General features: G+C 36.3%; 2 protein-coding genes across 6 annotated transcripts in view; one reads left to right on the forward strand and one right to left on the reverse strand.

Annotated features, from left to right (window-relative positions):
* Window positions 1-10610, forward strand: part of IRAG2 (inositol 1,4,5-triphosphate receptor associated 2) — a 107725-nt gene extending 97115 nt beyond the window's left edge. For 4 of the 5 annotated variants that reach the window (XM_074402926.1, XM_010337315.3, XM_074402927.1 and 1 more), the window contains 7 exons: window positions 2817-2964; window positions 3835-3878; window positions 5456-5518; window positions 5625-5674; window positions 5967-6068; window positions 8880-8987; window positions 10095-10610. In XM_074402926.1, coding sequence (XP_074259027.1) covers window positions 2817-2964; window positions 3835-3878; window positions 5456-5518; window positions 5625-5674; window positions 5967-6068; window positions 8880-8987; window positions 10095-10338 — 759 coding nt within the window. In that variant the 3' untranslated portion in view covers window positions 10339-10610. The remainder of the gene's footprint in view (window positions 1-2816; window positions 2965-3834; window positions 3879-5455; window positions 5519-5624; window positions 5675-5966; window positions 6069-8879; window positions 8988-10094) is intronic. The other variant, XM_074402929.1, reaches the window with a different exon arrangement.
* Window positions 10611-10644: 34 nt separating this feature from the next.
* Window positions 10645-13335, reverse strand: part of DNAI7 (dynein axonemal intermediate chain 7) — an 87232-nt gene continuing 84541 nt past the window's right edge. Inside the window, 2 exon segments of the mRNA XM_074402925.1 lie at window positions 10645-11088; window positions 12087-12200. Coding sequence (XP_074259026.1) covers window positions 10813-11088; window positions 12087-12200 — 390 coding nt within the window. The 3' untranslated portion in view covers window positions 10645-10812.

A 13335-nucleotide genomic window follows, 5' to 3' on the forward strand; every position in this document is an offset into this window, starting at 1 on the left:
ACATTTTTTAAAATGTAGATTATGTTACTTTTTGGTTCAATGTCCTAAAGCTCCTCATTTTACTTAAGAGTGAAAACCAATGTCTTACTGTGGTTTGAAAGGATGTGCGGCTGGGCATAGTGGCTCACGCCTGTAATCCCAACACTTTGGGAGCCGAGGCAGGTGGATCACGAGGTCAGGAGTTCGAGACCAGCCTGGCCAACATGATGAAACCTTATCTCTACTAGTGGCACTCACCTGTAGTTCCAGCTACTTGGGAGGCTGAGGCAGGAGAATTGCTTGAACCTGGGAGGCGGAGGTTGCAGTGAGCTGAGATCATGCCACTGCACTCCGGCCTGGGACAGAGCAAGACTCCATCTCTAAGAACAGATGTGCGCAATTCCCCTGCCCTCTGCCCTCTTGGTCTCTATCTCCTATGACTGTCCTCCTGGATTATCACATTACAAACCACACCTGCCTCCTTGCTGTTCATCAGATAGGCCAGGCACCCTGCCACCTCAGCCACCCAGCTCTAGCTGTTCCCTCTGCCTAGAACACTCCTCCTCTAGGCATCTATCTACATGTCTTAGCCCTCACCTATTCAAGCCCTGTTCAAATGTCAATTTACAGAATAGCCTACTCCCATGACATTCTATGTAAAATTTCAATCTCTCTCTACCCCAGAGCTTCTCATGCCTTTTCCTGTATTTCGATTTTCATAGCACTGATCACCTCCTAACATACTATGTGTTCTGACATCTTTATTGTCTGTCTCCTCCTGTTAGAATATAAGCTCCATGAAGGCAGGAGTATTTGTATGGTTCACTGCTGTATTCCTCATGCCTGAAATGTACCTAATGCATCACAGGTGGTCAATAAATATTTGCTGAGTATGTGAAAGCAAAAGCAACAATAAAAATAGACTTCATCAAAATTAAGAACTTTTGTGCCTCAACGGACAGTGTCAAGAAAGTGAAAAGACAATCTCAGAATGGGAGAAAACACTTGGAAATCATAGATCTGATAAGAAGCTAGTATACAGAATACATAAAGAACTCTTACAGCAGAAAGATAACTGAATTTAAAAAATGGGCAAAAGACTTCAATAGACATTTCTTCAAAGAAGATAAACAGCCAATAATCAGGTGAAAAGATGCTTAACATCCTCAAAACCACAATGAGGCTGGGCACGGTGGCTCACACCTGTAATTCCAGCACTTTGGGAGGCCGAGGCAGGTGGATCACAAGGTCAAGCAATCAAGACCAGCCTGGCCAACATGGTCAAATCTCCATCTCTACTAAAAATACCAAAATTAGCTGGGCATGGTGGTGCGCACCTGTAGTCCCAGCTACTTGGGAGGCTGAGGCAGAATTGCTTGAACCCAGGAGGCAGAGATTGTAGTGAGCCAAGATCATGCCACTGTACTCCAGCCTGGGTGACGAGCAAGACTCTGTCTAAAAAAAAAAAAAAAAAAAAAAAAAAAAAAAAAAAAACCCACAATGAGATACCACTTCACACCCACTACGATGATTATTGTGAAAGAATGAAGGAAGGAAGGTGGGAAGGAAGAAGGGAGGGAGGGAGGAAGCAAAGAAGGAATAGTGTTGGTGAGGATGTGAGGAGAATGCAGACACTGTACATTGCTGGGAGATGTGAAATGGTTGAGCCACTGTGGAACACAGTTTGGTGGATCCTTAAAAGTTAAACACGGAATTACCATATGACTTAGCAATTCCATTCCTAGATATATACCCAAAATAATTGAAAACAGGCACTCAGATACGTGTACACAAATATTCAAAGCACTACGAACATTCCAAATGTTTCATGGGGGTACTCCTAATGCCAGCAGTTATAGGACTTTTACCTTAGTATGTTAGAATCACCAGAGAAAAACCTTCCAACTGCCGCCTTGAGGGTGTAACTCTGGCTGCCAGTGTTTGGAGGCTGAAAGGAGGAGGACTAAGGCTGGATCTTAACATTCAATATGAATATAGAGTTTTGCTTAAATCTGTTGTTTTCATCATGATAGATCCATCATCAACTGTTCTTTCCCAATCTGTAGAACCTCAAGTTAACTCTCTCTAGATAGCCAACTGCATATAGTCTTTCACCAAAATAGTGGAGGGAAAATTGCTCTGCTGGCCAGAGTAAGGAGGAGATCTCTGGATCTAATTTTTTTTTTTTTTTTTTTTTTGAGACGGAGTTTCGCTCTTGTTACCCAGGCTGGAGTGCAATGGCGCGATCTCGGCTCACTGCAACCTCCGCCTCCTGGGTTCAAGCAATTCTCCTGCCTCAGCCTCCCAAGCTGGGATTACAGGCAGGTGCCACCACATCCAGCTAATTTTTGTATTTTTAGTAGAGACGGGGTTTCACCATGTTGACCAGGATGGTCTCGATCTCTTGACCTTGTGATCCACCCACATCGGCCTCCCAAAGTGCTGGGGTTACAGGCTTGAGCCAATGCGTCCGGCCAATTTTTTTTTTTTTTTTTTAAACATAGACTTTCGACCATTTCTTTTGTTCAGATGCCCACCTTCAAACTTATTGAGGTGCAACCTAGGTAGCTTCTAGGCTTTTCTTACTGCCTTTTTTAGGGTTCAGCTTTTCTACCTCTTAGTTACTTGCCACTAGTCCTTCCATCCAGCTTTCAAAGTCTTGTTGTCATATTTTCTTCTGTTTGCACTTGTAGATGCATGTGTTTGTTTTATTAAACCATTTATTGCCATTGTAGTGAGATCTAGGAATAGAATGAAGGTAAATGTGTTTAATCACCATCTTTTGAGAATTGAGAATAGTATTTTCCATGTAAATGTGCTCATTTTTCTCTTGCTAGGAAAGCCGGGTTAGTAAAGCAGTTGAAGTGATGATTCAGCATGTAGAAAACTTGAAGAGGATGTATGCCAAAGAGCATGCTGAATTAGAAGAACTCAAACAGGTCCTTCTGCAGAATGAACGGTCTTTCAATCCTCTTGAAGATGACGGTAATAAAAATTTAAGATCATAGTATTACTTATGTTTTTTTACATTCTCCTCTTTCTTGTTCTCTCAGTCTTATTATGACTTTAGTACAATAAGACTCTTAGGTTAAGGTTATATTAGAAAAATATTTAATTCCTGTTATTTATATAGCCAAAAGTAAGGTGTCAGAAAGGTTGGGAGACATGAAGAATTCTTTGGTAATGATACCAAAATTTATTAATTTAGATTACTGAGATGACAGAATATGTTTAATCCAACTGATGAAGTTGACCTTAGTGTTCCCCTATTGAGGATACATTAGAATTTCTATACATTAGAAATAACAAATAATTTAAGGAGAAGTCACTTAAATGGGAGCTCTCATCAGCAATGGTTGATTCCTCAAGGAAGGAATGACCCTGGCTCAGTAAGCTGATGGATAAACTGGAAAACAGAGAACCATATGAGGCTATGGGGAATAACATATTGTTTCTATAAATCATACCATAGTTTTATTTAAAATAAATATGAACTTTTCTGAGAATTCTTATTTCAAGAATCTGTTCCCTGTTCTAGAACAGCAACCATATTTGATATTCTCCTGAACGGTACTTTAGATTCCTTTCTCCAGCAGACACTCATGTAGTGCCTACCCTGTGCTAGCTAGGCACTGCTGACACCACAGAGACACGGAGGACTGTATTCCATTGGTTAAGATGGTAATTGTTATGACGCATGAAATGAATGATAAACAGACACATATTGCTCAGTAGTCTCTAAAGTCTTAATAAATCTTTTGTGAATTTTGCTTTACCTTTAAAGAATTAAGACATTGCTTAAACATAAATTGCATGTGCAATAGCTAAAATGTGTAAATGTGTTTTTCCTTTCAGATGACTGCCAAATTAAAAAACGTTCAGCTTCTCTAAACTCCAAGGTAATTACCAACTCACTTAACAAATGTCTATCAAATACTTACAAGATGGTTTTAAAATGTTATTTGAAGCTCCAGGCCTTTATATGTAAATAACAAAATAGTGATTTAAATTCATATAGATGTATTTGTTTATCTAAGTATGCTTTTATGCTTTCTGCTATATTTGTGTATTAATTAAGTGTGCCTGGCAGCATGAAGAGAGTCAGTAGAATAATGGTTTCTGTTGTATAAAACTAAAGTTGGAAACGGGTAACCCAACAGTGGCACAGCAGCACTCCTGAGGGACCAGCCTCCTTTCTTGCTGCCTCACTACCCTCAGCCCTTGGCTTCTGTCTCAGGGTCTAAAATGCCTACTTCAGAGCAAGGCAGCACGCCCTCATCATTACATCATCTCATTCCAAGAAAAAGGGAGAAGCAACAAGTGTTCCATCTCCCTGTAATGACATTCTCTAGAAGTCCAAAATAACATTTCTCTTTCCATTCTTGGTTGCATATGAGTCTGGAAAGTACAGTTTCTTTTCAGGAGGCTGTATGCCTAGCTAAAAATCAGGAGGCTTATTATTAACTAAGAAGGAAGAATGTGATACTGAAGGTCAGCTGGTAGTTTTTGCCACTGTGTAAAAATCAGGATTACACCGATATATAGACTTTTTGAATAAGTGACTTTAAAATCATTCCATACAAATCCCTCTTTTTCACAGATGAGGGAAGAGAAACAAAGAAGTGATCAGTTATGATCATGTATTGGTAGGAGCATGATTAGAAACCAAGTTTCTTGGGCCACAATTTCATACTCTTGATGCTCAACTAATCCATGAAATTAAAGTAGGGATGATAAAGAAAATGATTCACATGCAACCTCCTTAAATTGGTTTATTATATTTTAAAAAATTTTATATTCCGTTGATGTATTTAAACTTTAAGAACCACACAATATTATATAACGTTTTTGTACAAAGCTCAAGAAACTCATTCATTCATTAAAACATGGCCATCCTTAAATGTGTTAAATGGAAAAAATGAAACTATGAACAAAAAAGCTATACATGTAGGTGCATATTTATCTCCTCTTGAGTTGGGAGAAGTCTTTCTAAGCATAGAAGCAATGGTAGCAAAAGAGACGAATAGATTTGGCTGGATTAACAATAAAGTTTTCTGCCAGAAATATGAAAATTCAATATAGACCAAATACAATATAAACAATAATTAATATAGAACAAAGATGGTAAACATAAACAGGTGGTTCCAGAGAAGATATATACATGATTATTTAACATAAAAAAGCAATGTTCAATAGTAATAGAAGTCAAATAATTTCAAACCCAAACAAGGAATCTTATATTTGTTTTATTGGCATAAATTATAATAATCCAACATTGAGTTAGGTGGAATATAAAGTGGTAAAATATGTCTGGAAAACAATTTGTCCAGAAGAAGGTCCTTTTAAGTTATGTCTACTGTTTAACTCAGCAGTGGTCAAGTGCATGGATGTGCATGTACAAGGATATTCACTGGTATTGCATACAATGATAAATTATTGAGAGTTATCTAAATGTACGTTTTTCTCCTTCTGCCAGCCATCTTCTCTTCGAAGAGTGACTATTGCCTCTTTACCCAGAAATATTGGAACTGCAGGAATGGTAAGACAATTCCTAAGTGTTCTTAGTCAAGGGGAAATTCATTTTCATATGACAGAAAATATAAACGTGTATTTTATCATTTCTTTTAACACTTGAACTTCTAAAGGTGGCTGGGATGGAAAATAATGACCGATTCAGTAGGAGGTCAAGCAGTTGGTAAGTGTAATTTCATGGTTCCACTTTGGAAACCTTACTATTTTTAACTTGGGCTAAACTAAATGAGTGCTCGAATTAAGTGATATAGTAACATTTGATTTGTACAAACTATAAACAGAATAATTAGACAAACTGGTATATAATTATGAAGTTTTTTATTATGATCTGTGAATGTGCCAAGAAAAAAAAATAGGACATATAATTTTGTATTTATTTAAGCGGTAGGAAATAAAAGTGATAATGGCTACAGATGTATTTGATTTGACGAGTGGCTATAATCGTCTTTATTTAGGCGTATTTTGGGGTCAAAGCAGAGTGAACACCGTCCCTCATTACCTCGATTTATTAGCACCTATTCCTGGGCAGATGCTGAAGAAGAAAAATGTGAACTAAAGTAGGTGAAGCTCAGTGTGTTTATTAACCTGACATAAACTGGGGCATAAACAATGGGAATAACTTTTATTCCATGGAGATAAGATAATGTTGTATCATTAAAAAGATAATTCACTAAAAAATTTTTATAAACTGTAAAGCACAATAATACATTCAGTCTTGTAGCTCTCAGAATGGCAAAGTTTGAGCACTTATGTTAGAAAAGACCCTGGAATTTGCCATATTTGTGAAGGTAATTTTTTTCCTGTCCAGGTGTCTGTCCATAATGGGGAAAGGTCAGTAAAGAGCAACAGAAGTAAAATGTCCATCTATTTAAAGACATGAGATATATAACATATGTATTATATAACATACAGGCAGATATATAATGTGTATGTACATCTATCTTCCATTTATGTAAATGAAGAGTAGAGGAAACATGAAATTCTGTATTGCTATCTCTGTATATAGTAAATGAAACAAATATACTTCTATAGAGAAAAGTAGAGGGCAAGAAGGAGGATATGCAGAAATGCTACCTCTGAGTCCTTGGGTGACATTGGAAAAACTGCCTAAGTTTACTTGGTCTCAGTTTTACATCTGTTAAAATGACAGATGTTATGGAAATGATTTTATGTTTAGTTTATATATTTTCATGAGTGCCTACCATGTGATGGACACGCTGCTCAACTCTAAGGAATATAAAGTAAGTTGAGCACAACACGGTGCAACCCTCAAAGAGTTTTTATTTTTAAGTCCTGGGAGCCTATTGCATGTGTCACAAAGTCTTTTCAGATTTAGAATTAACATCATGAATCTTTTTGAGCTGGTTGGAAAAAAAAAGTCAGTTCAAGAGTCTCTTTCGCCAGGCACGGTGGCTCAAGCCTGTAATCCCAGCACTTTGGGAGGCCGAGGCGGGTGGATCACGAGGTCAAGAGATCGAGACCATCCTGGCCAACATGGTGAAACCCCGTCTCTACTAAAAATACAAAAAAATTAGCTGGGCATGGTGGCATGTGCCTGTAATCCCAGCTACTAAGGAGGCTGAGGCAGGAGAATTGCCTGAACCCAGGAGGCGGAGGTTGCAGTGAGCCGAGATTGTGCCATTGCACTCTAGCCTGGGTAACAAGAGCGAAACTCTGTCTCAAAAAAAAAAAAAAAAAAAGAGTCTCTTTCAAAAGATTATCTAGTTTTTGCTTTGTGTTAGTATGATATCATTTCTACTAAGGAAGTCTTTGTAAACAAAAGACTGAAACCTTGAGAATCTTAAATGCAATTTATTCTGGCTTTTGGGCCTTGTTTTCTTTAAAAAATAAAGTCTATCATATGTATTTCCTATAGATGTTTGAATGAAAATAAATCTTTGAGACACATTTCTCTTTGACAATTCTTAGCGTATTAAGAGCTTGAGATTTCAAAATTCAAATCCAACTAGGAACTCATCAGCAAATATAGTGGAAAAATTGTTTTGTTTAGATGTAGGAATACCTCTTTAAATAATATAATTTGATTTAAAATACAGTCAATCCAATTGCTATTTCCCAGTTCACTGAATATTAATTTATTTTAACTAACCTTTCATTTTAACTAGTTTTACATTGAGAATATTTTCAAAAACACTTTTTAAATTAAGATTTTCAGAGAAAACAAATGAACTCTGATGATACTCCAAGTTAGCACTGATTAGAAATCAAAGAAAGGAATAAAATCAATAATGAGAAAAGATTTAAATAAAAATTTAAAAGAAATATGGTGTCCACATTTGTTATACACACCCAGATATGAAATATACATACCTATTTATATATAATATATACATATAAGCCATATACATATTTATATATACACATATTTGTTATATACTATATATACATATAGAATATATATACACATTTTTATATTATAAACTTTGTATGATATATAAGTGTATATATATAAAAATATGTATATATATTTTATATATAAATATGTGTATATATAGCATATATTTATATATATGGCACTCCACCCTAGGCAACAGAGTAAGACTCTCTTAAAAAAGTGTGTGTGTGTATATATATATATATATATATACACACACACACACACACACGTATTTATATATGTACACATATAAAATGTATTACATAAATTTTTACATATTATATAAAATATTATATATGTATACACATATTTACATGGGTATACACATTTCTATAATATACATTATATAAATATGAATATATATGTGTATATAATATATAAATATGGGTATGTAGAATATATACACATACATGTAGTTTTCTTTGAGACAGATTCTGACTGTTGCCTAGGCTGGAATGCAGTGGTGTAACTACAGGTAACTACAGGTCACTACAGCCTCCAATTCCAGGGCTCCAGCAATACCTAGAGTCCTAAGAACCTTGGGAGAAGTCCCCCTCCTTGGCCTCTCAAAGTGCTGAGATTAAAGTGTTTAATAAAGTATGGTTAAACATGCATACCATATCTATATGCAGAGAAAGAAATCACAGGAATAACATTGGTTAATGATGAGCGGTGAGACTAACTTCTGTATGTTCTTTTTAAATCTCCCCCTTTTTATATATATTTGGCTATAACTTTCTACACAAACATTATTTTTCTAAATATAGGAAGCTATTTTTAAATTAAATTTCTATAAATGTTTTAATTATAAATTTGATGATTTGACTTCTAGAGTTAGATATTTATTGAGTTTCCCCAAAACAGAACAAATATTTGTGAGCCTCTTGAGTTACAGTAAGATTACCAGTATTTTGTGAATAATTATAGCATATCCTTAGTTTCAAATATTAAAAACAATATTTACTTACAGAACTAAAGATGACTCAGAGCCACATGGAGAAGAAATAGTAGAAAGGACAAGGAAGCCAAGTCTTTCTGAAAAGAAAAATCATCCATCAAGGCAGGATGTCTCTTCAGTGTAAGTTATCTACTTGAAAATTCTACCATTTTAGTAGAATGGAAAAGGATGAGGCAGGGCTGACAGTATTAATCTTAACCAAATTACTAAAAGACATGCCAAATTGCTACATGTAAGATGAATAACACATTTAGTATGTCTATTTTTCCTTGAACCTATGTTACAAAGGCGGCAGGAGAGTTTATAGGAACTTGACTCCGAACCCAGATAGCCTAGGTTTGAATTCCAGCCCTCCAACGAGCCGTGTAACCTGGGCAAGTTCATCCATTTTTGTGTAAAAATTTCTTTATAAAGATGCTAATAGTACCCATGTCACTGTGTTGGTGTCACGATTAAATGAATTAGCACATGTAAAATCTTAGTAGTATCTAGCACAGGGTTAACTATTTTTCAAAGACTTAAATGGTATAATACGTATTATTGGTGGATGTTTTTAAAACAAATGGAGTTTAAATTTTAGTCCTCCTTTACCTGTGGTTTCACTTTTGCAATCCAAAAATAGGTGAATATAGTAAAATATTTTGAGAGACAGATGACATTCACATAACTTTTACTGTAACATATTGTTATATATTATTCTATGTTATTGTTCATCTTTACTGTGCCTAATTCATAAAATCAATTTATTATAGGCATGTATCCATAGGAAAAAACAGTATATATAGGGTTTAGTACTATTTTCAGCTTTAGGCATCCACTGGAGGTCTTGGAGCATACCCACAAGAATAAAAGAGGAGTATTATATACATACATAAGTACATACACATACACTCCCCTCTACCCAGCAAATAACATTTTTGTTTCCACTGTAGGAATATGTTGCCTTACCTTACTGAAAGAATGAGATACTCGTATGTACTTGCTGGAAGATAATGCCTATATCACATAATTTTCAGATTCTCATCATAGCACATCATTTCTTTAATCCTAATAATTACAAATACTAAGGCAGATTGTTTCCAAAACCAAAATGATAAATCATAATATGTAGAGTAAAAGGCAGTATTAGGGGTATGAAGGGCAGATCACTTGATTGGTGTTGTTAGCAAAAGGAATGTTTCTAATGACAAATTACTGATTACCAAATTCTGTTTGTTTTCCTTATAGTTATGACACGATAGCTTCCTGGGCAACACATCTCAAGTCCTCCATCAGAAAGGCTAATAAGGCTGTCTGGCTTTCTCTTGCATTCATTGTACTGTTTGCAGCTTTGATGAGCTTCCTCACAGGCCGATTCTTCCAGAAGTCTGTGGATGCCGCCCCCACACAGGAAGAGGACTCGTGGACGTCCCTAAAACATATCTTGTGGCCATTTACCAGACTCCGACACAATGGGCCACCACCAGTGTGACAGCAGAACATCCTAATAAATGGATCTTGATTTTGAAGTTTGAGTATCTGAACTTTGTAAAATTAGTAGCTTTTAGCTGGGAAAGTAAAGCCTGAAACCAGAGGTTCTCAGAATGACTGTAAGAAAGCTTACATTTCCTCTTTTTGCCTTTATCTCCCCAACTAAAATACAACGGGGAAGAAGTCTATGATCTTTGAATGAGATTTTTAAGGAAGAAATATTATATATTGTTTGTTAAATTTTACTGAAATAAAGAATCATTTAAATCTTCACAGAGTGAAAGTTAAAATTCTCATCAGTCCAAGTATTCAAAAGAAAAAAAATACTTTAAAATAAAATGAGTAGAAAATGCCGATTAGAAAATTTTAATAGTCTATTTGAAATGTATTAACTCACTCATTACATTCTGTTACCGAAGTACCTGTCTCTCGCCATGCTTGGTTCTTCATGCTGAATACAGTTCGTAAGCGGCGGTTAGGAATAGCTGAGCAATCTGGTAGAGAGCAGCATGTGGCACACAGAGTTGACAAACTGACAGTTGGAACTCCTGACTTTCTCCATTGCTTCCTTAGAAGCACAATCCTTCAGCATGTGATATAAAGTAGAATGAAACTCAGTTTCTTCTTTAAGTGCTTCAGAAAATGCCTCACTCTCTTCTGTGATCTTAAGTCTTTGTGCCCTGTCACCACTGAACATTAAAATGGCCCAATTAGGAGTCTCAGTACATTCTTCAGTAAGGTGTTCCTTCACCTAAAAAAAAAAAAGGAAATTCAAGCAACTTGTTAATAATTCTTCTATTCAATATTTTGGAAGTAGATTATTAATTGAAGGGTTCAATTTACCCCCAAATTGCAAAGGTTAAAAGAAACAATCTAAGTATTCCATTATTGGGTATTGAAAAACCATGACACTATTTATATTTTGGTGATTATGGAGCTTATCCACCTGTATTAATTCATGCAACAAATATTTAGTGCCTGTCATGTGTGAGGTACTGTTCTAAGTTTTCGGGATGTAACAGGGAAAGAAAACACAGAAAAAATATAGACATACAGCATATATAAATAGCAACTGCAACAGGAAAGCCCTGCCCTCAGGGAGCTTTGAGTAGGGGAAACACACAACAAACAAGAGAAACAAAGATGATTGCTTGTTTAGGCCAAAACATTCATCAGTCCTTTCTGGAATTTGATAAGATATACTTACTACCTGATAACAATAAGAAGGCATCAGAAAGTTAAGATGGAGGACTAACCCTCTCAGAGAAGGCTTATAAGTCACAGACATACTCATGTTAAAAGCTTCTATTTGTTCTTTTTTTTAGAGATGGGGGCCTCACTCTGTTGTTCAGGCTCGGGTACAGTTGGTGTGATCATAGCTCACTTCAGCCTCAAACTCCTGGGTTTAAGCGATCCTTCCACCTCAGTTTCCCAAGTGGCTAGGATTACAGGTGTGAGCCACTGCACCCAGCAAGGCTTCCATTTGTTCTTGAGTCAATTTGCAAAGAGATAACAAAGACTCTGGCCTGGCTTGAAGTCCATTACTGATACCATAATGGACAACAAGGCATAAACTTTATATAGTTTGGATTTATATTTTTGACAAAAAAAAACTTAACATTCGATATGGCATTTTAAAATTTCTTTTTAACCTTTCTAAGAGGGGAAGCCTTGGTCTACATTCATTTAGTCTTTGAGTAGTTTTCTTTTGGAGGACAAAGTAGTTTTATGGGTTTTTACATATTATACCTTAAATACAACTTTTGTAGAATTACATAGTAGGTTCCACCTGCTCCAACCAAATGCAAAAGCAGAACTTAGTAGGGCCATCTGTCGATAAGCTTTCACTTCTACCAAAGGAACCTGTCAATATATAAACAAATAGAATTGATCTTTGAGCCTCCCAAGTCTACCTCCATCTTTGGCCTCCTTCCGTCTATTATCAACACAGAAGGATCCACTTACAATTTTAAGTCAGAGTGCATGACTCCTTTCTCAGCACTGGGCAATGGCTTCCCCTTTTTCTGAGAATAGAATCCAAAGTTAACGACTTGCAAGGCCCTCTGGCATCCCTCCTCCTGACTGCTGATCTCTTTTTCTTCTCCCTTTGTTCTCTCAGTTCCAGCCCCATGCTTCCCTGGTGTTCCTCCAATCCTCTAGCACACCAGGCCACTCCCTCGGGGCTCTTGCTCCAGTTGTTTACCTGGAAGCTGCTTCCCCAGATACGCACGTGGCTAAAGTCCCCATCTGTGAGTTTCGCTCAAGTGCTCTCTCTCACAGAGCTGCCCTCCCTGACACCTATTTAATATGGGTGTCATACGGCCTCAACCCCACTATTCCTGATGTACCTTTTCTTTTCTCCATAGCCGTTTCACCTTAACATACTAATCATTTATTTTTAAATTCTTTTTCCTTCGACTCTGAAGGAAAACAAAGGTAAGGACCTTTGTCTCATTCATTGATGTATTCTAATCATCTAAAATAGTGCCTAGCATGTAGGTGTTCAGAAAAAAATATTTCCTTGCATAGAATATTCTGAAAGCATGAGCAGAACACTATATTCAACACTGAAGAGTAACAGGCAATTTGGGTTACTAAAAGCAAGGGTTTTTTCCTATGCGTATAGGTACATACACTTATTATTTCCAAATGTTATAGAAATACCTACTTATATTGTCATTTTCTGATACATTCATTAATCTTCTTGAATATAGAACTCTTCTGCCTACAAATACACTTTTCCTGATTAGAAGTTACTTTGTGTCTTTGCATATCACAAATGTTTACTAAGCATCTACTATATTCTAGGACTGTGCTACATGCTAGAAGAATGAAAGTTGATTAAGAAATGACCCCCATCCTCAGGAAGCTCACAGTTTAACTCAGAAGGATCTTACTGGACTAAAGCCTTATGAGGAACATGAAGTTCCAGTACATAGACATGGAGGCTCTGCCAAAAAACTAAAGGAAGTCAGTTTTGTACATTAGTGGACCTTGT

The sequence above is a fragment of the Saimiri boliviensis genome, chromosome 7 (genome assembly GCF_048565385.1).
Source record: "Saimiri boliviensis isolate mSaiBol1 chromosome 7, mSaiBol1.pri, whole genome shotgun sequence".
Classification (NCBI taxonomy): Eukaryota; Metazoa; Chordata; class Mammalia; order Primates; family Cebidae; genus Saimiri; species Saimiri boliviensis.